Source organism: Apostichopus japonicus, chromosome 7 (assembly GCF_037975245.1).
Source record: "Apostichopus japonicus isolate 1M-3 chromosome 7, ASM3797524v1, whole genome shotgun sequence".
In the NCBI taxonomy this organism is placed as follows: domain Eukaryota; kingdom Metazoa; phylum Echinodermata; class Holothuroidea; order Aspidochirotida; family Stichopodidae; genus Apostichopus; species Apostichopus japonicus.
Genome location: NC_092567.1, coordinates 24028184 through 24053930, shown reverse-complemented (window position 1 = coordinate 24053930; position 25747 = coordinate 24028184). Strand labels below are relative to the sequence as shown.

Genomic DNA, 25747 nt, shown 5'->3' with positions numbered 1-25747 from the left:
AAATATCCACTGTCATGTTTTGTTTTGCCTTTTTTTTTTTTTCTAGAATCTAAAATGATTGAGAAAGCAGGAGGATATAACTTTCAGACCACCTCGGTACCCCAGACCTTCAACTTTGGGGCGCCGTTTTGAAGCTCTACTTTGACCCTGGGAAGTAGTGTGACTTTTGCCCGGACAGCATGCTCCAAAGCAGCAGTAAGAGTGCTCGTACTATGTGCAAGGTTAGCTCGTTGAATGCAGACGTTAGAACTAGGAAGATGTACCGTCTAAGAGAGAGATCTTTGGTCAAGTTCAAAACGTGTAGGTCACATAACACTGAGGCCCGTCAGTGGAAAGTGTTGTTACAGTGGAAGTAAAGCCTAAGGAAACTAAGAAGCAAGTTAATATGTGCCTTAATTTAAAAGCTATGTTGAAAGATTGCAGAGGAGTATGGGTGTGAAGAATACTGCCCCCTTCCCCCACAACCCCTCTCTCTCTGTGCCCCCTCCCCACACCTGGACACACTCTCACTGGTGGTGGCAGCATTTTTTTCGGTTTAACGCTGCCCTGGTCGTGGTAGAGCAGTTTTAGATAAGTCGGGTGTATAATGTTTATACCAGATCCTATCATGTTTCCAAGGTGACTCTTGATCAGTGCTAAACACCTCAAAGGTGACCAGTTTGGAAGATTTTATAGAAATCCATTTCTGCCAGAAGTCTTTGTGACCCTACTCCCTGGTAGGACTTTGAATGACATCTCAGGTAAAAGTTAAAGAGTACTAATCCGACGTGAATTGTTAAAATTATGCGAGATGCATAGCTAAATGTAAAAGAAGAAATACTATCCTTTATATTTTGGAATTTATATTTAAGAGGTCTGCCTCTAACACATTAACTTATGGAAACCAGAGGAAATTGTGTGATATGTATGCTATTCAGTATATTGCTGCAGTCTACAAACAATTTCTACATCAAATTCAGCTTCAGTTTTGTCTGTGGTTTGCAGAACTTATAAGATCAAAGGTCCACTTCAGGGACAAAGCATCAAGGGAATAATTCTGTGTCTCAGATGAAAAGGGCAAAATATCCCCCCACAATTGACAAATAAATAAGCGGATGTGTGCAGATAAAATAGTCGCAAAATAAAAAGCAACAAAACCTAAACAAAAACACTCAAAATAACAAATAAACAAAATTGTAGATGTAAAGTCATTGACGATATGAAGCAGCTGCTCGAAGAAGGTCAATTAGTTCGACTAGTCAAGATTTCAAATATTGAAATAAAAAGGTCACAAACATTGAACGTTCTGCTTCTTACTTGCAATTAATTCTGGACGTTGAAATATCGAGGATTAAATCAAATGTGTTAATCAATTGTTCGTGTACCTTCATCCGTCTTAAGGACGAAAACATTTCATTGAGGGTGTGATCCTGTGTTCAATTTGAATCCAGCACGTTTGTAATTACTCTGCAGGTTTTCGAGAAATTGCAGACCAAACACGCAAAGGGCTGCTTTAACATCAGTCGAGGCTGTTATTTATGATGCAATGGATGGGAAAGGTTACAAGGGGGTCATGGTGTTTGAGGACTGTTAGTATTTATTATGCAACTGATGAGAAGGTAGGATAAGAGAGGGAGGCATTCGATGCAGGACTGTTTGGAAAGTAACGCTGAACTATAAATATGGATTCAGGGAATAAGTTGCGGATTTGAAGGCTGTGATTCTTGTCTCTGATAAAATACTGTGGTTTTCTGTGCATGAAACGTCTACATATCTTTGCACTTGTTTATCAATCTGCCAAATATGCACAGGAAATGATACGTCATAAAACATTCCCTGGGATTGAGATTAATAATTGCTGCATCTAATTTTAGTATCTAGGTCAAACCAGGTGGTCTGGAGATGTTTCAGAGTTCATTTTGTCACAGGGACCAGACAGGCCCTAGTGTTTGGGTTCAGTCGTGCTACTAACAAAAGGTCAAGGGTAATATCTTAATAAGCTACTTTAAATTAAATGACGAAAATTGTTAAATAACGAGCCAAACAAGAGTCATTTTAAGCAGCTAAATCTTTTTATTGTTCACGTAAATCCATGCACAAAGCCAAGAGAGCAGTGCCTCCAGTGTGACAATAAATGGTGGCGCTCTGCAATAATACAACAATCATAACAGGTAATAGTTAGCTTAGAAAATAGCACTGCATAAGAAGACATCCAGAAACATGTAAGGAGTGAAAACTTGAACCTTGTGTTTTAGCAAAAAGTATGTTTGCAGCTAAAAGCTTTAAGAATAGGGCTTTTTGCCACTCCTTGGATCTGCCCCCTACTTTGTACAATTGACTTGAATATAATTGCTCTTAAAATCTGCCATTGGACCCCCCACCACCCCCTCTTTGCTGTTTTTTCCTCAATGTTGAGTTATCACAGGGTTGAAGTGGTCCGAAATATTAAGTTGGTGTCAATGTGTGGTATGAATCGATAACCCAAAGGGTAAAATGTTTGTATTGTCTCTGTGTACTTCACCATTCAAACACGATCATGCTGCTTTGCTTAGAACAAGAAGAAAACATTCATAAACAAAATTGGAGACCGGATCAAATATTGATAATCGCAATATTTGTAGATGATATTTTCGGAAAATTTCTGCACAAATGGGACTTTTTAATGTCAGACCAAGTCTGAAAACCTGGAGTGATATATGAAGATTTGGCTGGCCAAAAGCATTTAACTTTTTGACAACAGAAAAATGCAGATTTTTTTCAGCGGGTCAGGGGATTGAAAGTTTGGCAATCCCAAATGGTCAATGTCTGTCAAAGACAATTTTAAGGTTTTTCTTTTCCCATATTTGGAAATGTGTCTTCACTCAAAGTGAGATATACTGCAATTCAATGTCGTAAAATTATGCAAATTTAATGGGGCATGAACTTCAGTGTGTACTGAGCAAAAGAAAATATACAAATTTCACCATTTCATACTGGAAGCCTTTTATCTGATAATGTAAAGTAAAAGTTTGTAAAGAGTTATTAAAATTTTGACAAAAGTCACAAAAAAGAGATATGGACAATCAAGTCTAATAAGCTTGTTTGCCCTTTTGGTTTCCGGTATTTTTTTTCCCCTTCGTTTCTCTTCGAGAATCAGATGATAAATTTATTTTCTCTAATATTTCCCCAGAGCATCGCATTGCATGCCAATAAGTTGATCTCTCCGAGCATGTGCAGTGCAGTATTATTGTGTGTTTCTTTTTCATTTAATATAAATGAACACCTGCGCATGTTCATCGTGGGTTTTTCTCTTTTGATAAATAAATTTCCTTCATTGGTTTTTTTTTGTCGTAGCCTATTCTACTTATAATAATGTATGTTTAATATCTCATGAATTATGTATTAAAGACAACTTGTATTACCCATGTAGTATTACATATTTCTTTCTCATTTTGTATATTCTGCTTAAAAAATAATCTGTTAAACTTTGATTATTCCCCTTTTTTGACAGGTACAGCTTAGCCAAACGGACATAACAAAGGTAGAATTTGTCTATGCCCGACTTGTAGTGAGTCCAGTCTCGTAATTATAGTCCAGCAGTTATCTGCATTGGTACTCAGCTATGTACTCCATAGAAGTGTAGTAACTAATGCAAACTTAAGTACCCATACTCCAGCTAAGAGTGCTATACTTATATCGTATTCATAGCAAGGGAAACTCATACTCATACTACAAGTCGGGTACAAACCTCTTAAACTTTTCTTCACAGTTCGAATCCATTGGCGTAGATTGTTGATAAATACGTTGATCCACAAGGGCAAAATACATTTTGTCCAGAGAACTGCTATCAGCTCCCTGGTGTATCCATGTATTTTTTCTTGTATTGAGAGTCAGTAGTACATATCTTCATATCACCATTTACATAGGTATTATATCTCTGTATCTCTAACTCCCCCCCCCCACAACACACTCCCCCCAACAACACACATCCCCCCCCACAACACACACACATCCCCCCACAAACATCTACAATAGTTAGCATGCCTTAGATTAGGCATCATACAATAGTTGCAGTATTTATGAAGACACGTTTTGTGCCATTCTACAGATTTCTCTGCTCAGTTTTGTCATAAAGTAAAAGAACCATGCTGGATATTATATATGTTAACCTTTAGCCTTACATTAGGGTTACAATACACCCCCCATATTAATCAGGATTGTCCTGTGTTTGCAATGAATATATACCATCCCAGCGGTTCACTAAAGGTCTTTGTGATATTAAAAAAATATGTGTTTTCACGGTTGATATGCAAACTTAAAGGACACATTTAGTATGCATCACTATACATCACCATTAAGGAAGAAAGCATGATATAATTGTTCAAACACAAAAACATGATTGATGGCCACATCTCTTAGCCCTAAGTTTAGTGGTGAAAAGCTGTATGAGACTAAATAGTTGCAACAACGTAACAAGTACTATCACTAGGGTTAATACAGATTATATAGAAGATAATTTATTAAAAACCACATCAATAGTAGGGAGCATAGAGAAACAAGTCCGTACTCAACAAAGAATTATAATAAAATAAAACAAAAACCATATTAAATATAAAATGTCATAAAGATCCTTAAATTGAAGAATACATAAAAACCATCCGAAAATATTACAAAGTTAAAAATATTAAATTGCACCATCAAATGGAATGGTACTGCTGCATTTTTAGAAAACAGGAAATCTCTTCAATTTTGATATTAATATTGTAATATTTATTTTCATTGGCACATATCTGTGCCCTGATATTCAGTATGTCTATAATGTCTATATATGTAATACAGACAACTATCTGACCAATGGTCGCGTATCACTTAAGTGATTTTGCTATACAATACAGGGTGAATTACTCCATTTCATGTACAGACCTGTAATTCAACCTCCGAGATTCACAAGAGAACCTGTACCTATGAAGCATACACTTTTTATCTTCTATTTCGAAACTGGTGCAGTTAGTTTTCCACTAGACTCAATGTCAAAGATCATCAATATTGCCCACAAATTTAGAATGCTTAAATTTGCGAGACATTTTCAAGAGTACTACGACCCTACTATTTATTTCCAAACATAAATGAGTCTTCACATTGACAATTAAAAATACAGAAGAACAAACGCTGTTGGGTTGGCAGTAAAATGTTTGTTGACATTTTAACATGGGTGACCATTTTTTTACTTTCTAGTATATTTTGGGGGAAATACTTATGACCTTTGACATGACTTAGACTGAACAACATCTCTATCATAGTACTTATACATAGTCTAGGGCTTGACATACCTGCTAGTATACATGCTATGGGTCTACTGGGCCTAACTATGAATGTCTGTTTCAATAAACTAACAAATGTATTGGTTGGGAGGTTTGAAACAGTCCTTGTTGCCATATGAGCGACTCGAAACATAACAATGTTATCTGACCCGAGTCTATCTGCATGTAGAGAGACATTTGACATCTGGCTCCTCAACTTGCTTCAATCTTCATCACTGCTGCTGCTGGAACCGTTTCTTGTTTTAGTAAAACCAAAAATAGTCTTTCCCTCTGCTCGGACATCGGGTAAATTGAGAACACCTGTTGAAGAAGAAGAAGTGAGTTGAAGGGTTATACATTTTCTTTCTGGTACAATTCTGTGACCCACCAAACCTTGGGATACTAACACCCCATAGTTTGTGGACCGTCAGTCTGTAAATACTGCTGACCTTGTCCATAAACTACATTTTTTTTATATGGAAGATATATGTAGCTCTGACACATCATGTGCAGATGACTCTCCACTACAGTGATGAGCCTGGTGTAAAAAAAAATCATGGAACTTTGCAAAAATTGCGGTATAGGCTCCAGTTTGCGTATGCTACAGTGTGTTAAGATAATAATTTTTGTCCCCGAGGTAGAAGAGAAATCACGGATATTCCGCGAATCCGCAGAAAAAGCTCATGCCTGCCACTAGAACAATAAAACGATGCATTAATCCAAAAAGTGCCGTATTACCCTAACACGTGAACCTATAACTGTCAGTCACAGCAGACTGTATGCACTTATGACATGCTCATGTCAAACTTGGCATATTTCAAAACTCCTCTCCTATTCTACCTGTCAACCCCCTCCCCCCCCCCCCCCCACACACACACCCTCACACACATTCTTCTACAAAAACTGGTTGACCAAAGTTAAAACATTACCTGATTTTGCCAGTCTCCTCTCCAATACAGAGATATCAAAATTGTCTGTATTACCCAGCTCCTCAAATCCGACAACCCTGAGGAAGTAAAACACCGCAGGTTAATATTCAGAATGAATTTATCCAGTATTCTTGCCACAATCCACAGGAATGGTCCAAACCCTTACAGTTGATTTTTCAAAGTTCTTTGAGCTATGGTCTAAAATCAGGGTCCACAAATATGTTTGAGAATTGATGGTTTAGATTTGGGAGTTGAAAAATAACTGATCAAGAATTCCATAAAGTTGGGGGACACCTGTCTTACCTCCAGATTTAGAAAAGTGTTTATTATTGACACTCTGTGCATATCTGACTTCCTATTATGGCAGCACTAATTCATAACAGAGCCTATCCAAGCTAAATCTGACATTACAGAAAGATGACATTCAAAGTAATGCTGCATCGCTTAATTTTATCCTGTTAGTAAGTAGTGAAGAATAACAAGTTTCTTGGATAGGAATTCATAACCAGAATGCAAAAATGCATTGTGGTTTCAAAGATGTAACAAGCAGTTTTCTTTATGAATCTGATGTAATGTATGGTGAGGGTGTACATGTTTACAAGGGTTTCACGATTTGGCCTCTGAAGACCCCAAATGACCTTTCACCTCCACCAAAAACAACAGGTTTCTTTAACTCAATGTGGTACTTCTACATACTAAATATGAGGTCCTGCCAAGCTTTCCTTTTTGAGATATATGATGCATATATTTTATCAGAAGTATCAAGCAATCCATCTCCATGTCATCGACTGACAGCCAGTCTTAGTCTGTGTGGCTGTTAGTATGAGTGCAACCATAAAGATCTGAGGGCAAGTAGACTTCCCCTTGGTATATGTACCATCACAAGGATTTAAGCACAAATATGTACTATCTAGCAATATCTTAACTTAGAACCCAAACATGCCCACAGAACAAGACGCAATACAAATCTATGAGAGTAACAATGCTTGATCTACCTGTCGACATTTATTCCTTCCTTGAAGCAGAGAATGGCTGGCAGTACTTGGATCTTCAGTTTCTTCACCAAAAAGTCGCATTTCTCAACATTCATTTTAGCAAATTTGGCATTAAAATGTTTTTCTGCTAGGACCTGAAAAAGTCAGATTAGGTGAGATGATATGAGCTTTCAATCGTGGCATGGCAATGTGATGCCAATGATACTGATTAAATTGGATGGTAAAGTATTGAGTAGAGTAACTATAGTTTATTCCAGCATAAATTTCAGAATTTTTTTATTTAATTCACAGGAAGGTTAGAAGTAACAAATTAAGAAAGGAAATGAAAAGCAATTAAAAATTTAGGAAAGAGGTCATAGTCAGTTAAAAAGCAGTTTTGTTAGACATAATCAAAATTGAAGCAAAAATGTTGAAAGATACTGTATGTATAAACAAAGGCTCTAATATTACAAACTGGATAAGCAAGAAGAGCAGCTCTGTATATAAATGGCTTTTTGGACAAAAGTATTCAGGATTTATGAAATTATACTTTGTGTAATTGTACAGAGCAGTTAGCTTAGAATGAAGGGGATGGCCACTACACTTATAATTATTCTTCACAATCCCTATAGAAATCATTTTGTGCAGTTTCATTGATTTTATTAATAAAAGATTATGGTTTTCATTATATTTTTCTGTTTTAGACATGAGAGAAGTCTTGAAAATATAACTGCTAGCGTACCTTTAAATGTTTGTCGATAATATTGCATCTCCTAAAGTCAGGGTGGAAGAAATGAATCACAACTTTTTCCTCCGATCTTGTGATGTCAAACACTTCCGGTTCTTTCTCAATTTCCCTGCATGAGAGAATATGAAATGAGATTTTTAAAAAAAAACTTTCCCACTAATTGGATAAATTGAAGTACAACTTTCTGAAATCTTTAATTTGTTCTTCATTGCATTTGAATTAAAAGACCATAGGGCATCTGAACTTACTAAATGCTCATACCAGTCTTACTCACACCCACAGTGAATTTAGGTCAATAATGAGGTTTACACCCAACCTAGCTAGACAGCCTATGCAACTTTGCAAAGAATGGTGTTATTAATACAAAATGCTTAACAGATTTATAACAAAAGTGTATCCTTGATGAAACTCACGAGTAAGTTCCATAGCCCTTCTCAGACCGCTGTTCAAATTGTTGAGCTTCTTGTTTCAGCTGATCTAATCTAGCCTCCCTGATGTGAGGTGGAATATCACCGTTCTCTAATTCTGCTAAAAGTTCCTGCCAAAATCAAAGGTTAAAAAAAAACATTAAAATAACACATCATCGTCTTCCAGCATAAATTTGTTTATTGGATCTTAATTTATTTGTATAATGAGGCTAACATTATTCTAACTGTCAGTACAAATATCTATCAAACCTCTAACTTTACACCAAGAATTATTTGCAATACAGTTTTCATCCTACTTTGGTTTAATTTAGAAAACAAACCTCTTCTGCTAGAGCTTCATCTTTTATGATATGTTCAGCTTCTGCTTTTGTTGTATCTCGAGCAAATTCGTCTGCCATGTTTGGAAATGCTGAAGAAAAACAAGCAAATATCATTAAGAGATTTGGCATCAACTTGAATTGTTAATATTTAAATAAGGTTACCTGACAACCAGGTTATAGGCCGAAAGTAAAATACACATTACTACTTAGGACATAGTTTGCAACCGAGCCTAGGCTAGTATAGTCAGTATTGCGAAGTTCGCCATACTGCGAAGTTCGGGCACCCTAAGAAATACACGATTTTCACCATGAAAACCTACAGGAAGAGCCAAATTTCACCAAAAAGTACGAAGCTACAGTTATTTTCTCTCCAAAATGACCCGTGTGCAAGAAATTACTTACATATTTGTCAATAAAATGACGAAGATCTATGAAGTCTGTTATAATTACTGAAAGAGCAACAGCGCCACCAATTTTTACCAGCGCCACACTGTGGGTTGCGTGTCCGAACTTAGCAATACTCTAGCAAGAAATACCAGTTCCACAATCACGAAGAATCTTCTTGGAAAACAACGTGAAAACAGTTTGCAGGAAAGAAAGTTTGGCCGTGTATCGTACTATAACAAAATTCTCCCACCATATGATGTATATTTTCAAATGATTTATACCAGAAGATTTAGTTTTGGGGTGTTTTAAGTCTTAAGTGGCCGAACTTCGAAGTCACCATCCTACTGTTACTGTTAGAAGTTACGCTTAGCTCTTGGCGTATCTGCCTAATCCAATCAATTATAATTTTCTGCTGTACCATCAAACGACTGCTAACATGACTTGTTTTCTGTTTGTAGCCCAAGTTACGTTCGGCTACCCATTATTACTTGTGCCATTGTGTAGAACGTTACGACTTGGACCAAATCCCTACCTACGATGACAAGTACTGGTTTTGCGAAACAGTTTGCACCTGGCCCGCAGCTACTGATATCTGTTAAAAATTACATCGTTGACTCGATAGGAAACTTAGGTTACCAATTTCTGTCGAAATTGCGATCTTTAAAGTTAAACATTTACTATGTAACCATACCATCGACTTGTCGAGTATAAAATCTTGAAATCGTGCTTTCGATAACTTCTATTGAGAGACAGGTCTTGACAGTTGAAGTTGAACCCTTGGCAACAACAACGAATGAGGGCGACATTCACAATCACGTTTGTTTCAAACCATACCCGGCAAAATGGCGGATGAATCCCTTGAACGTGAGTAAACTATTTGAAAAAACAAGAGCTGAAACTGGTATACCACGACATGGAATATGAAAACCACTATAGTTTTGCCAGTTCCCTAATATAAAATCAAATTATTGATATATTTCTTTCTTATTTATTCGATAAATTAGCTCTTAAAGATTTAAACATCGGAATGGTCCTAGGCCTACCTTACAAACACTTGACCTAACTTAGGCTACATAACATGCTAGGCTGGTCATATAAGTGAAATGTGGCCCGACATCCCCAATTTCATTTGCCCGCGCCGGATTAAACGTGACCCTGAAGTAGTCTTACATTTGGCCTGATAAGCACAATAATTGTTGCATAACTTTTTCCTTCTGGAGAGTTGTGCAGTCACAGTGATAAACTTATCTCTATTCTATATTCCAAAGGCCATTCCAACAATACTAGTATTAGTAACTATGTACATATCAGCATACACATTGTAGGGTATATGGATGTGAATCATATTAGCATTACCTACTGTGTATGCATTCTTGGTAGATGCCAAGGTCTTATCCAGGTTAGCCAATTGTTAATAGTTATTATACCTATGATACTGGGTAGATAAAAAGTCACCTTGTAAGTAATCCTAAGAATAGCTAAGCCTATGTAATCCTAAGTAATACTAAGTATATATTATATTCTATATATGTAATCTGTAGTAGGATGGTGACTTCGAAGTTCGCCCACTTAAGACTTAAAACACCCCAAAACTAAATCTTCTGGTATAAATCATTTGAAAATATACTTCATATGGTGGGAGAATTTTGTTATAGTACGATACACGGCCAAACTTTCTTTCCTGCAAACTGTTTTCACGTTGTTTTCCAAGAAGATTCTTCGTGATTGTGGAACTGGTATTTCTTGCTAGAGTATTGCGAATTTCGGCCACGCAACCTACAGTGTGGCGCTGGTAAAAATTGGTGGCGCTGTTGCTCTTTCAGTAATTATAACAGACTTCATAGATCTTCGTCATTTTATTGACAAATATGTAAGTAATTTCTTGCACACGGGTCATTTTGGAGAGAAAATAACTGTAGCTTCGTACTTTTTGGTGAAATTTGGCTCTTCCTGTAGGTTTTCATGGTGAAAATCGTGTATTTCTTAGGGTGCCCGAACTTCGCAGTATGGCGAACTTCGCAATACTGACTATACTGTACACTAAGGAATGACATCTGTCTCTGTGACAGATGAGAAGATGAGAGTAATAGATCAGTAGAGCATACACTTCCACCATGTGAAGTTGTGCTTTTCTTGAGTTGTCTCTACAACATGAGAAAGAGTTTAAGCGGTATGGAAGGTAAAAGTGAAAGAAAGTGAGTAGCCTAGTGGCAATGGGAAAGTCATAATTAAAATTTTTTGGGTTACTATTATTCGTTACATGAATTACTTCCTAAATGCTTCAAGACGACACATCTTCCAAACAGCATATTTTTGCTTGAGTCGTAGTCATGATATGGAGAACTCAGTATTTGTTTTTTGTGCTGGATCCAGAGTTGTGATGGAGAATAGTTCTAATTTTTGAGTAAATGAGTAATGTCTTTTTATGTAGGCACTACTGTAGCATTAGGTTTTACACAGGTACTGTACTCCCTGCGATGTTGTAAATATGTATGAAATAAGCTTAACAATGATGGCTTAGTATCATGGACTCTACACGTCACAATTAACATGCTTGAACTGTCAGCATCAGTAGGCTTACCTTACCTCTTACTCTTAGCCTACCACAGTACTGCTGTGGTACATTCAGTAGGGGTGTGCAGTATCTGCTTGGTTGATGAGATTTAAGTAACTGTTAGGATATCAGCACAGTACAACAAAGCCAGTTGATGAAATGTTTTCCTCCCAGTAAATGAAAGCATCATTTGTCCATCTCATTTCAGACTCTGCTGAAGCTCTGATGAGCCTGAGAAGTGGAGGCAAGAGCAAACCAAGCCCAACAAAGACCTCACCCTCAATTCCAAGGAGGGATAATGTGAGTCTTGACTCTTTCCACATCTCTTGTTACAGTATCTTCCTCTCCCTTGCACATTTATCCTCTTATCACATTTGGTAATGTGCAGCATGCTCCTACTCACTTTCCACACTCTTTATTTTGAAACAGCTTACAATCTCTCAAATACTCTCTCGCTTGTTCCTCTGTAAAAGGCCTACTTTTCTCTTCCCTATTTCCCACGTTTGAAAACATGGGTACCGATGTCTGTGGAACCAGCTACCAGACCACATTAGATTTTGCACTTAACTTTCTAAGTCTAAGAGTTACCTAAAGACTCATTTCTTTACTTGTTCTTTTGATTGCAATCGACGTGTTTTATTTTAAGCGCCTAGAGCAGCTACTTCTTGTTTCTGATTTGGCTCTATCAAAATCCACTGTACTATTATTATTATTATGATTTTAAATTGAAAAGAAATGGTGGAGTGATTGCCAATAACATTAGATGAGCCCAGAATCACTGTGTTATATTTAAGTAAAAGATTGGTATGTAATTTTGTAATGCTAGTATATCAAAACTTATTGTTGACTGCAAAGTTTGAATTATTACATTATTATAATTACTTGTCACGAAAAGGTGACATTTTTAAGCTTAATCATATCTGTGATCTTCACAATGTATGTTTGACCTATTTCTTAATTTTCTTTGCACTTTTATTGCTGAATCAATTCCCAGAAGTGTAATAAGTTGCTTTCATTCACTGTCTCTCTCATATATTCTCCTTCATTGATCAGCCTCCTAGGATAAGGAAGAAGAACCGAAGAATTTTCAACGATGACGAAGACACATCGATGTCGCCCATCAGATCCTCCAGCAAAAAGTTAAAAATTGTAGCCCCTGTGCGTTATGTGAGTGTTAATAGCAAGCAATTTGGATTTGTACTCGCTGGATTTATGCTTCAGCGTAGTCACAAATTATTCCTTTCATCGGTATATTTAATAGATTGTTGCTTCTAACAAGAAGTTAAAACATGTACTCTTGTTTATAGAGTCTTCATAGTAGTTTACAAGAAATCCACTTTAATTTTACACCTGCTGCTGTGTATGGATTTTGGCCTCTACCTAGGCACACAATTAGGGGTTAATTGACGGTCTACCGTGTGTTTATCACAATAATGTACAAACAGGGGGGTGGGGGCAGGGGATAATTGTGCAGTTGAGTGTTTTATATATTTAAGTTGTTCTTGTGCTCTGTAAGCTGGTCATTAGCTCCTCCATGATACTCACTCAACCTCCCCCACTAGGGATGGCATTGATCCAATTTTATTCTGATATTTTGAATATTTATGTCTTTATCCTCTGTTTTTCCATTTGGTTCCACCAGTCTCCGAAGACGGCCTCCCAAGCATCTACATCTCGTAGCGGATCCCATCCTACACAGAGCCCCATCAGAGGGTCCTCCTCCTCCTCTTCCTCCTTGGTCATCCCCACCACCCCAGTAAAGAAAGCAGCCCAGAAATTAGGAGCTCGACTGAAGAATCTGCTGAAGCTTCCCAAGGCATACAAGTGGTGTATCCATGAGTGGTTTTACTCAAATTTAGACAAGTATGTAACCTACAAATTTATGAAGAGCAACCAGACACTAAATGTCACTCTCCGTAAATATAAAAGTATCTCCATAGCGTCTAATCTGCACCATCACTCCTTTTTGGGCTCCGCAAAATTTTGCTCTCTCTCTTTTGGGCTTTTAGTGAAAAAGAGAATAACAGATTCATTTCTTTATTCCAGTATAAATTTACAGAGAAATTTAGAAATAGGATAAAAATATAACAATATACAGAACATCAAAATACAGGTTAAGACATATAAAAGTTTATGAGATTAAGTTAATAATGAAACATAAAAAGCGTTACAAAAGTTAACAAAAAGCTATATACAACAAAGGATCTAAGAAGCTGTCTTTACCAGTTTACAAAAAGGGGCTGCTCTGTAAATAAAACAAGTTCTTAAAGAGTAAAAAATTCTAAAACATTATCAAAAAGCTACAATAAAGGATCTAAGGAGCCGTTTTGTACAAAAAGGGCTGCTCTGTAAATAATCGAGTTTTTAAATAGTATAATTCTAAAAGATGGAGTGATATTTGGATTTCTCAAACTATAATTTGTTTTATTGCACAGAGAGTTTAGCTTGGAATGTAGAGGATGTTCTTTAGTAGTTTGAATATTTTTGACAAGTCTTACAAATTCATTCCTAGCAGATTCACATGTGGTGAGTTTCTTGGTTTTTCTTTGAAAAGGATTGGCTTACTGGAATAATTTAAGGTGACACAACTGTAGTGTAGATCGGAACACTTTGTATGTATATTAGTTAAATAGCTCCTTGTATTATTGTTAAATTCATAACATTATAGTTTTCAATTTAACTTATAACGTAGTGTTAACTTATAGCATGAATTAAATCACAACAGTTGTACAACCTGGAGAAAAACTGATGTGACTTTGTCCAGCAGAATAGATTGTTTACTTGGTCATAGCTGTATTTTAGACATACCATAATATTTTGGAGGGCATGTATCTAAGCCTAAACATGGTTTATGCATACAATGCTCAAGGTGATTGTTAACATTGAATCTCTGTTTTGTAGCCCACTCTGCATGTAGGATACGCCTTGTGTTCTCATCTTCAAGCGTTTGGTTGTAATTCTGTTGTTTTTTTGTTTTGTTTTTTTCAGACCACTTTTTGAAGGCGACAACGATTTCTGCATTTGTCTTCAAGAATCCTTCCCTCAGTTAAAAACCAGAAAGTTAACACGAACCGAATGGTGCATGATCAGAAGATTAATGGGAAAACCAAGAAGGTAATAATTGATGGCCAACATTAGGATAACCCAATAATAATAATAAATAATTTTCAATTCTTATATAGCGCAACTTACAATAAAGTCTTGCCGCGCTACAACTTAGCCTTGGTCATTGGTAACTTGTCACACCTACACACCAAAGTGTGTGCAATTCAATCAATTTCTCCTGGGGCACCACAGTGCACCACAGCCATGTGTCCCCTGGGGGACTTCCCATAGGGTGCAGCCACAAACCGGCGCTCGCAACTATAATTACAAGTTACCTCGCAAGTCCCCATTTATACACCTGGGTGAAGAGAGGCAATGGAGATAAAGTGCCTTGCCCAAGGACACAACGCAATGATCTGGCCAGGGCTCGAACCTGTAATCCTTAGATCACCAGTCCACTGACCACTTGACCACAACGCCCCCCCCCCCCCCAATGCTCAGTGTTTGCCGGTAGATTCAGTATGATGATGAGTCTTGGGAGGGTTTCGTTCAACTTACAAGAAATTCCACTAAGCGATTTGCCCGACACAGCATTGGAACTTTACAGTACGATGGCACTAGAACAATCTCTATATTGCAATAGAACAATATTTTGATCTGTATGTCAGTTTTCACTTACATTAAAGATATTGAGCATTACAACATAGCCTAGGATTGTATTTGATTTAGCTTGTCGATCCATTGTATGTCTTACTCAACCTTATATTGATATGATACACAGTAATATAGATCACACCATTGTATGTCTTACTAAACCTTGTATTAGACAGGATACAAAGTAATATAGATCACACCATTGTATGTCTAACTAAACCTTATATTTGACATGATACAAAGTAAGATAGATCACACCATTGTATGTCTTACTAAACCTTATATCTGACATGATACAAAGTAAGATATATCACACCATTGTTTCTATGCTTATTTATGACCCTTAAAGATGTTCTCCAGCATTCTTCAAAGAGGAGAGAGAAGCCTTGAGACAGAAGAGACGGAGGCTCCGTCTTCTTCAACAGCGGAAGAACAGCGAACTTCGAATCGATGACCTCAAAGAGTTACCGGACGAAGTTCCGTTACCTCTCTGCATCGGAACAAAAGTTACAGGTTAGACTGTTTGGTTTCTTGCAATCAGTAAAAGTAGTCCTGATTCCACTAACTGTGTCATCTTTGACCTCCACACTGCATTCAGGATTATTATCTCACCACTTTCTAAGCTTTCATTTTTTTCATTTATTTCGTCTATACATAAGAACAATAGAACAAAGTGGTATAGTATAAACAGGACACTAGAAAAACAATAGTAGTTTATCGAGCTAGCGACCAAAAAATAACAAATAACAATGAAAGAAGGTAACAGCCTTAAGTGAGGTATTCTTAAAATCTCAAGATGTAAAAATATTGAGCGATCCCAAATATTGTCTCTGGTTGGCCTTTATTGAGTAGATGAATTCCATTGTTAATACGAAGAGGTCAAAAGTCATTTGAGGTCAGCAAAGGTCAAAATGTGAAACCATGTAAGGATAGTTCTCATACTAAGTATGAGGATGCCTCATAGTCACTGAGTGGATGTCAAAGGTCATTTAACATCAGCAAACATGACAAAAGATTGAAATTTAACCTCACTATCTCAATAAGGTACTCATCAGGTATATCTTGTTCTTGAAACATCAAGCTGTTTGCATCATCGAAACCTCAACGCAATGCATTCTTCGCATTTCTCCTCCCTACAGCGAGATTGCGGAAGCCACACGATGGGTTATTCACTGGTCAAGTCGATGCCCTGGACACATTTCAGTGTACTTACAGAATTACGTTTGACCGACAAGGGTTTGGAACACACTCAATACCTGACACAGAAGTACTGGTAAGTATAATATCTCTACCTTCAATAGGCGAGTAAATGTCAGTAATACTAGTGAGACACCAGACCAGTAAGATTGGAGACTTTCAAAAAGCTGAATTTGCCATGAAACCATCCTTTATTTCTGGGTTGTATCAGAGAAATTGGGGTTACACAGTATTTAAGCTGCTATCCTTTCAAGTGTTGGTCTTCTGCTTAATTAATCACTCTTTGCTTTTGTTCTTCTCATAGAATAACGAAGAGCAAGAGACGATGCCATTGGCCACTTTTCTACAGAAGGAGCCGAGAGCACGCCCTCCCTACCTCATGTCACCCGACAGGTAAGAAATCCAATTTATTGAAATTAACAGCAAAGATTTAAAGACTGTTTGCTTATAAAATAATGGAGGGCTTGAAAGTAATTTGTCATGGGTTGCTAACTTACTATGTACTATCAAGGTTGCTTTGTTTAAAGGCATTTCTATTAGAAAGGTCAGCTCTTTTTCATCTTATTATTTCTTCAATAACTCTGCAAAGTAACATGAATGTATCAAGAATGTTTACATCTTTATTAATAAGTTGGTCACCTAATGGACAGCAATATTTATTGATATTATCCAAAACTGATTGGTTAAAAGAATTCTGGTTTTGTTGTTTATGTTACAACCAAAAACAAACCAAAGGCTCTGTATTGCTTGAATTAAATCTTTCCAAAGATATTAACTTGGAATGATTGTTATGATCAGAATGAGGTCAAGAACCATGCTCTGGTTTTAATTTGTGTACCGAGCAAGCGAGAAACAAACAGCTTTGTGTAGCCTGAATCAAGCCTTTTGGAAGATAATCTTATATGATCGAAGAAGGTGGATAATCATTCTCTCATTTGAGATAATGTACGGTCTAGCAAACATGGACAAACACAGCTTTTTACACTTTTTTAAGCAAACAAATAATGAATATACTGTAAAACATATTCTTTTTGCGTTCATCTTTTCGTTTGTAGGTTTGATATGATGTCCCTTCCCTCTCCTGGGTTAGATAGTGACCCTATGCTGGGAATGTCCCCCCTTAGAGGAAAGCTGCAAGGGTACGGTGAAACTCTTGGAGGGTTCCCCATCACCTTCTTAAAAGTAGTGGTGAGTCAAGGTTTTTTAGTTCCAGCCCGTTGAAAATGAATTTTTTTAGCATTATTTTCTATTTGTGGTTCCAGGTTTTGCAGACATTTGTGGATAAAGTCATTTATTGATATAATTCACTCTGGAAATTAATCAATATGTTTAATTATTAACTACTAATTTGCATGGACAGTGCTATAGAGTAGTACCATGTTTATGATATCAGACAATTAATATGCGGACATCATATTACAGGTTCTGTGTCCTATCTGGTGACTAGGTTGCACACACACACACACACACACACTCTCATACATGAATGCACGCATACGAATGAAAAGCTTTTACAAATTCCTACCAATTTTGTGTGTGTCCGATGGTTCCCACATGGTTTGGAAATTGGGGGAACGGTGAGGGAAATGGAAGCATCTTTCTTCTGGGTATTGAAAGTCTATGCATTTTGATGTTTAGTCTGGAAAACTGAGAAAAATCCTTATATCTGAGCACTTGTCATTTCCATAACTACTTGTAACGGGTTTCTCTTTTGGCGCAAAGAACGTTTCTTGTCCGAGGCGTTCAATTTTGAATGTAAATATACTCCCCATGTGATGTTTAATCTTCCATTCAATTTTGCAATTTAAGGATAGGTGTTAGCGTACAGTTTGCGAAGAGTTTTGGCCAATTATATGCAGCCTACTGTGTCCAACATTACATCCTCATTAGTGTTTAGGGCTCATAGTTAAACCGTCAGAAATGTTTGGTCATGAAAAATGCTGGAATTTTGATTTGTTGAAAAGTATATGAAGAACCATTGACGTCGTTTTCCTCTGCGTCATTCTCAGACAAGACTTTCCAAGATCCTAGCTTACAAGAGGGAGTTAATCGCGGAGCTTGGTACGATGAATACTGAAGCTGAACGACTGGTGAGTTACAGTCAACCTTTGATTATTATTTATTTTCACAAAAAAGGGGGGGTAGTTCTTTTATAGGTGTTAAGGTTATCTATTTTCTTTGATGGGAGTACTCTATTCGATTAAGCCCAAAAGGGTTTCTTAGTTTACTTCCTTTCACATTTTTTAGTTATTTGCAATTTTATTGTCTTGTTCACCTTGTTATACTATGTGATAAAACAAATGATAATAATAATAATAATTTTACTCACATGTGACGTAGTGATAGTTAATTTCATGGCATGCTGTTACATACCTAGTCGCAGGGTTAAAATAGACAAATATTAAAAATTGTTCTTGAAAGAAAAGAATGTATTCCAAGTGAAAAAAGATTTTAACATTGTAGAGGGGGGGGGGGGCGAAAGAGAAAAGGTTGTTAGCAATATGCTTAGCTATTATAAGAAACATGCATAGATAAATATCTGAAAGCTAGAGGGTGTTAATACTTCAATCCGATCAGGTTGTACTATAGAGGCAGATCGAAGGAGATCCTTCATAATATCAGGTCCTCTTTCATTTATACTTTATGAACAGTTATTTGTAAAATAACAATACCTCTTTGTTTTCTTTTTTGCAGAATTCTTTGGAACAGCCATATACCATGGAATTTAAACAGCAATATGCTAATAAGGTCTTAGAATTGGATCAACTTAATGAAGACCTTACCAGATACTTGAATGGGGTTCAGAATTTCTGCCAAGCAGTAAGTGAAAACAGGGATTACTAATTGATAAAAGTCAATTAATTAATGATAGTAAATATAGATCAAGAATGCCATGGATCATAGGGAAGGAATGGGATATTAGATTGGATGGTAGAAACTTTGAAATACTGCCCTCAGATCATAAATGTAAGCCAAGCCTAGTTGATGATCATTCCTCTGTAATGAAATTACAACGCTATTCTCCTCTTTGTCCTGTAGTTAGCTCCAGAACTTAACGTAGAACCACCTTGCAGAAGAACAGAGGAAAGACAAGAGTGTGAGATAGTGGCACGTAGGATGGTGGATGAAGTGAATCGTAAGAACTTTGGTGTTCAGGATTCGAAACTGTGCGACCTGATCGTCAACTTAACAGCCCTTATGCTGCAAGTCAAAGTAGGTGTTTTCTTTATCCTGTATATTAAATTGTGATATTCATAATTTGTTGTCTTTTAGTGAGCAATTTCTCTTTATCGAAGGAATATTTTAATTTTTCTCCTTCCCCCCAACCCTTCAATCCGTAGAGTTCTCCCGGCTTACTTTAGTTCTTCAGATCTTACCAAGCTCAAAAATGCTTAGACCTGTATTCATATGGACAATCCACCTGTCATCCTAAAATATCTTCTTACTTTCCTTTTTTAGTGTTTTTTTTTTTTTTTTTCATTGTTTTTGGAACTAATATGTTGCTTTTTTATCACCGTGAGACATAAACCCAAGGTTTGTTTCTTATCACAAAAGAAAAGAAATTTGAGTTATACATATATACCTTTAAACTAATGGTTGAGCAAGCTTTGTTGAATAAATTAAAAGAAATGTGATGAGAATTTTCTGAATGGCAACAAGATTGTGGTAAGTTTGACTATTGAAAATATTTAGATAGGGCATGCATAGTTTAATTCCTGTTTCATCTGGAAAGATTGGACATCAAATGGTCAATAAACTGATTGTGTGTTTTTGTTTATTTTTTTGTTTGTTCTTTATTTCTCCTTCAGTCTGTAGCCACACATGGAGATATGGATTCCTTTGGTTTCAAGGCTATCACAGACTTCATCGAAGATATCAAGAAAAAGATGGAACCGGCTAGTCTAAGGTTAGTCGGAGAAAACTGATAACCCACGAGTGGGAAAGCCCTTGTGGATAGATAATATATATATCAGTTTAGGGCTTTAATTTTGTAAAAACTAGCAGGTTCTCACATAAAGCAGATTATCATTATGAGTTCAATAGTTTAAAGGCATTGAAGACTCACCCCAAACAGCGTGCCATGCTCTGAAAAGTTAACTTTCCGTTGCTTGCAAGTGAAGTTTTTCTCTTGTCGCTACAAAATGCAGACAGTAATGAAAAGTGATACCTTGTTATCTATAGCTGGACCTGAGATGTCCATCGCTGTATTGTTTGTACACTGTGCTGTGGGCATTGACAGCAGCTGTATGTACTGACTGAACACTAGTGTCTAATTACCAACAGTAGCAAGCTGTGTGTGTATTTTCTGGGATCGATGGTGGTGTGCAACACTTCTGTTACACCGCATTCGAAACTAGGTCAGATTACCGGCATTAGACGTTTCTTTTTGCGCGAGTCTTCACACCCTGTAAGGGCAATGAGTATGAGTACTTTTGTCTTGTACTAGTTTCTATTATAGATCTCCAAGATGCTACAAGTGTGAGCACATATCCCTGGGGGAGGGGGGGGTGGGGAGAGTCCACATAAAGGCAACTATGCTAGAGTAAGGGTAGACGCCCACCTACAATTCTGCTATCTAGTAAACTTTGCTTCTGGTCATGTTATGGATTCTGTGGCTTAATTTGTATGATTTGTTCTTAAGTAAAGGAACATCCAGGCCCAGGGGAGAGTAGGGGGTACTATTTGTGCCCCTCCTATCCATGCAGACTTTTGTGCTCCCAAGCACACTTCCCACCCCTCCTGCAGGATCTGTCATCTTTGCCACCCCTATGTGTACAAAAATATTTATCAAGTTACAAGACACAAGTGTTGCACCCTTAATAATTGGTTGGGGTGCCCGGCATCCAAGTCATAATTCCTGGGTATCGGTGGAGTGACATCTTGCAATATTTGGTTAAATTTAACCAGTGCTTGTGTTGAGCTTTTGGAAAACTCTTTTAACCAATCTTGCACAATGGTTGATAATATTGTATTATGTTAATTGAACTTTTACAATAATTTTTGCAGGTCTTTTCAGGACAATGTTGAAGTTCACATGGCCCACATACAAACTGGAATGACACAGATGGGGAACCTGCATGCATTCACAGAAAGAGGATATCTATGCTGATAAAATGAGTGGTACTAAACAGTAGTGTTATTGAATGGATGAAACACTATGTGAGAACCAGACGCCATGCATTCATAAAAGCAGATATCTGTGGTCTCACAGACAAGATGGCAGATATACAGTGCAAAGCAGGCCTATTGAACTGATGAAAACACTATGTAAGAACCAGATGTCATGCATTCATTAAAGCAGATATCTGTGGTCTCACAGACAAGATGGTTGTGTGCACAGAAGGCCTATTGAACGGATGAAACAACACCACAGAGGTTCTACAAGAACGGCCGAGTCAAAGGATGTCAATGAGGGAACAATTATCCGTGCATCAATTTGCTATAAATTGATAAACAAAGGCCAAAAGCTACTCTTTGAAAGTATTTTATTCTTTCAAATACACTTTGTTTTAAAAGTATTTTCTACTTTCAAATACACTTTGTTGTTTTGGCTAAGTTGAAAGAGAAGCATGATGATACTGATTTGTTGGGTGTTTTGGGGGGGGGGTGGGGGGGGGTTCCCATGGAGATGTGGTATTTTGCCAAAGGACTGTGGTGCCCAATATCCAAGTCTAGAAAGAAGTTATATATATATAATGTGAATTGTCAGCTGTTACAGTAAGTCTTTGTACATAGTCAACCTGTAAGTTAAGTAACAATAACAGCCTATTTATAATGTTAACATCTTTGTTTGCTATCTGCATGTTTCTCACATGAATAAAATAGAATTTGGAGAAAACACCACAAATAACATTCTGGAATTGCTAGAATTGCCTGGAAGATTGTTGAATTGTTGCTACCTTGAGGTATTTTGAAGAGTTTTGTTTTTTATTGGATACAGTGAGAGGGATCTTGGACTTTTACCTATTTTAAATATGCCTCTGGAAAGAACTCAGTGCCCATATTGAACAAACATGTTGCAAGTGACTCTACCCTGTTTTATTAATCTTACAACGTATCGTCAGGTGTTAATAACGTAATCACTGTAATGTTATGGTTGGATAAATATTGGACAGTGTATTGTGTTTCATATTTTTGAGTACAAGAACTCTCACCTTTTCAAAGGTCATGTGATGTCACCCCACAGGTCAAGTTGTGACAACCATGCAAAAAGAATTACTCCAAAAGTGAAGGTTTGAAAGAAAATTATACTTTGCTTAATCAAAGTCTGAAGCTACATCAACACAATAACTAACAAAAAAGTTAATATTTGGTATGTATAGACGCCCCCATGGTCAGCACAGTAGCACTATTCAAATTGGTGGGGGGGGGCAAAGGTCAACAGAGGTCAAATTCTGAAAACCAAGATTACTGCAAAAGTCAAACTGGAGTGCAAGATTCTTACTGATCTATTTGAAAATAAAATAAAACTGTTAGCAAACTGCTTATCCACTAGAGAGCCTGTGTAAAAGAATGTGTAAAAGTAAGTTGGCCTGACGTTTCGATCCTAGCAGGATCTTCTTCAAAGGCTAACTGACAAGTAACAGTAACAGAAGGGACAAAAACACACACAGAATACAGACAGGTTAATGAGCATTGTGAACACAAAGAGATAGATGTAAGGGGATTAGTAGACAAGGGATGGAGAGAAGAAAGAAAGAAACCAACAGGGGAAGAGGAGAGGTAGGAGATAAACAGTGGAGGGACAAAGAGAGGATTAAGGGAAGGGGTAGTCATTAATGGTGAAGACTTTCAATATCTTCTGTGCAGTACATAATAGAAACTACTAAGACAATTGGCTTTTTAGTTTAAATAGCTCACAGGTTGCAGTGTTTTCACTTTGTGTGTTATCCTAGCTAATGAAGGAGAATTTTGTATTTTCACCGTGTTATCCTTGCAAGGGAGAATCTTGTGTTTGAGACAGTCTTGATATTTTCTGCAAACATTTGATTCTATGCACTTCAGAGTTGAATTCACATTGGCTAGAGTGTTTCCAGAAATCATTAAGGGAACGACTTTAAGGCCAAGTGCGTAACCTTGACAACCGTCATAATGTAATTGCAATATTTCTTGAATTGTGTGATGCAATTGTGAGTTAAGAATATGCTTGCAATTAAGTTTAGGCCTTAGAAATCCCATCAAATTACCTTTCTTTGTTCCAAAATTGTAGAAAGGTACAGATATATGTTTTAATATGCTTGCTAAGAAAACTTATTATGCAGTCATATGTTTACAAATAGTCTATGGTAATTCATCATCTGTAATACGTTTTTGTGCATTATTATTATTTTGATTATGATTATTATTATGATATTTTGATTTAGACATGTAGTTCTAGGGTGTTAAAACTGGGAGCAGATGTGGCTGATGTGAATTCCTGACAATGAACTGGTTTCGCTTGGAAAATATGAAGGTTATGTTCATGTATCCATTAACCAGTAAAGCAAAAATTGAAGCAAATGTTATTTTCCTTTTTTAGATAAACTCATGAATTGCTCTTAATACGGAATAGTAAGTACTTAATATACCTCTGGTTGGTTCTAGGTGGATGTATTTGATGTTTTGTCCTATTAGGGTTCGATGATAATCGTAACCTTTGCATTCATGATGGCGCGTGTGTGTGTGTGTGAGTGCGTTTGTAACGCCCAGCTTGTAAACATGATACTGTATCTCAAGAAGGGAAGGTCAGACAAATTTTATATTTTGTGTGTAGAAGTACCACATTGAGTACAAGAAGCCTATTATTTTTGGTGGAGGTCAGAGGTCATTTGGGGTCACCAAGGGTCAAATTGTGAAAACCTTGTAAACACGATTTCTCAAGAAGGGCCGGTCGGACCAATTTCATATTTGATGTGTAGAAGTACCACATTAAGTACAAGAAACCTATTGTTTTTAGTGGAGGTCAAAGGTCATTTTGGGTCACCAGGGGTCAAATTGTGAAAACCTTGTTAACACAATATCTCAAGATGGGAAGCATGGGCAGATCTCATATTTGGTATGAAGGTGTATAGCAATAATTAAAAGTTACAGTAGCATATTGACTTTGGTGGAGGTCAGAGGTCATTTTGGGAGAACAGGTCAATCGTAAAGCCTTGTCAACAAGATATTGGACAGATCTCATATTGGTTTGTAGATGTACCATATTAAATTAAATGAGCCTATTATTGCTTTTGGTGGAGGTCAACGGTCATTTGAAGTCAGCAAATGCCAAACATTGACTTCATTCCCCTCTTACCTGTCTCTTTACACTAACACACCTTCCTAAACATAATATCGCTAGGGAAGCTTGGACAGATCCCATATTTGGTATGTTATTATATTGAGTACAAAAAGCCTAATGTTGTGGGCAGAGGTCAATGGACGTATGAGTTTACCCGGGGAGAAATTATGAAAACCATGCTTATTTTCAGAATATTTCAGCAAGGACAGATGTCATATTTAGTATGTTGATGTATCTATCACATTAAGTACAAGAAGCCGTTGTTGAGGTTAATGGTCATTTCAGGACAGCCTGTGTCATTGTGACTGTATTGTTTGTTACATAACACTGCTTTTCACTGTATTACTAAGACCAGTATGTTGTACACCCTCACTATACATTACTTCAGATTCATGTTGCATCATCAAAGCCACAATGCATCCCCCCTCCTTGGACTGCGTTATACTTACCAGGGAGGGAGTTGCTAGAAGGAGAAACAAATTCCAGTCATTTGTACGATGGACAAACATCCATTTTTGACAATAATCTGTTGATATATTTTCTGCAATCATTTAATTTTTTGCTTTTGTTTCGGATCAGCAAAGTGATGCAGAATCATACATGGAAGAATTTGTAGAACAGTAAATGAACAGTAAATAATATTATTGGAAATAGGATAACTTGGGAGAGATAAGTGAAGGGGTGTTAGCTGAGGTAAAAAACTGTCCTGACAATGAACTGATATTTAATGTTTTCTTTTATGATTTTTTTTATGAACTATTATTGCAATATTTGTTTATGATTTTAAGTGGTTGTAATTGTATGCATTTATTGATGTTTTATCAGTTAGCTGTAAGTGTGAAAAATCAACTTGTGTTTTTCTTTTTTTGCTGCAAAAGCAAAACAGAGGTGAGGATTGAACCAGGGACCTTGTGTTCCAAATTTTTTTTTTTTACCACCAGACCACTGGTGGACTACTGAACTAGTTTGAATAAGAAATAATTAAACATCCAA

The 25747-nt window shown here is 36.8% G+C and overlaps 3 protein-coding genes across 5 annotated transcripts in view; 2 read left to right on the top strand and 1 right to left on the bottom strand.

The window, feature by feature from the left end:
- The window catches only part of LOC139969817 (importin-7-like), a 25673-nt gene extending 22286 nt beyond the window's left edge, over positions 1–3387 (top strand). The window contains exon 25 of the mRNA XM_071975104.1: positions 47–3387. Within this exon, the coding sequence (XP_071831205.1) occupies positions 47–132 (86 nt within the window). The 3' untranslated portion in view covers positions 133–3387. The remainder of the gene's footprint in view (positions 1–46) is intronic.
- On the bottom strand, positions 2033–9893 carry LOC139969827 (uncharacterized). 3 transcript variants are annotated; one of them, XM_071975124.1, is made up of 7 exons: positions 9736–9893; positions 8658–8746; positions 8323–8447; positions 7904–8018; positions 7183–7316; positions 6188–6264; positions 2033–5579 (listed from the first exon to the last, which is right to left on the bottom strand). In XM_071975124.1, exons 1-7 carry the CDS (start codon positions 9848–9850, stop codon positions 5482–5484), a joined length of 753 nt encoding a protein of 250 aa, XP_071831225.1. In that variant the 5' UTR covers positions 9851–9893; the 3' UTR covers positions 2033–5481. The 3 variants fall into 3 exon arrangements, with proteins under 3 accessions (XP_071831225.1, XP_071831227.1, XP_071831226.1); XM_071975126.1 differs by lacking the exon at positions 9736–9893 and adding an exon at positions 9577–9694; XM_071975125.1 differs by lacking the exon at positions 9736–9893 and adding an exon at positions 9463–9524.
- LOC139969822 (protein lin-9 homolog) lies at positions 9842–25747 on the top strand. The gene is made up of 14 exons (XM_071975115.1): positions 9842–9908; positions 11807–11898; positions 12652–12765; positions 13241–13461; positions 14587–14712; positions 15647–15810; positions 16437–16570; positions 16799–16887; positions 17550–17682; positions 18504–18584; positions 19189–19314; positions 19534–19707; positions 20304–20401; positions 21502–25747. The coding sequence occupies exons 1-14, from the start codon at positions 9887–9889 to the stop codon at positions 21602–21604; spliced, it is 1677 nt and encodes a 558-aa protein (XP_071831216.1). The 5' UTR covers positions 9842–9886; the 3' UTR covers positions 21605–25747.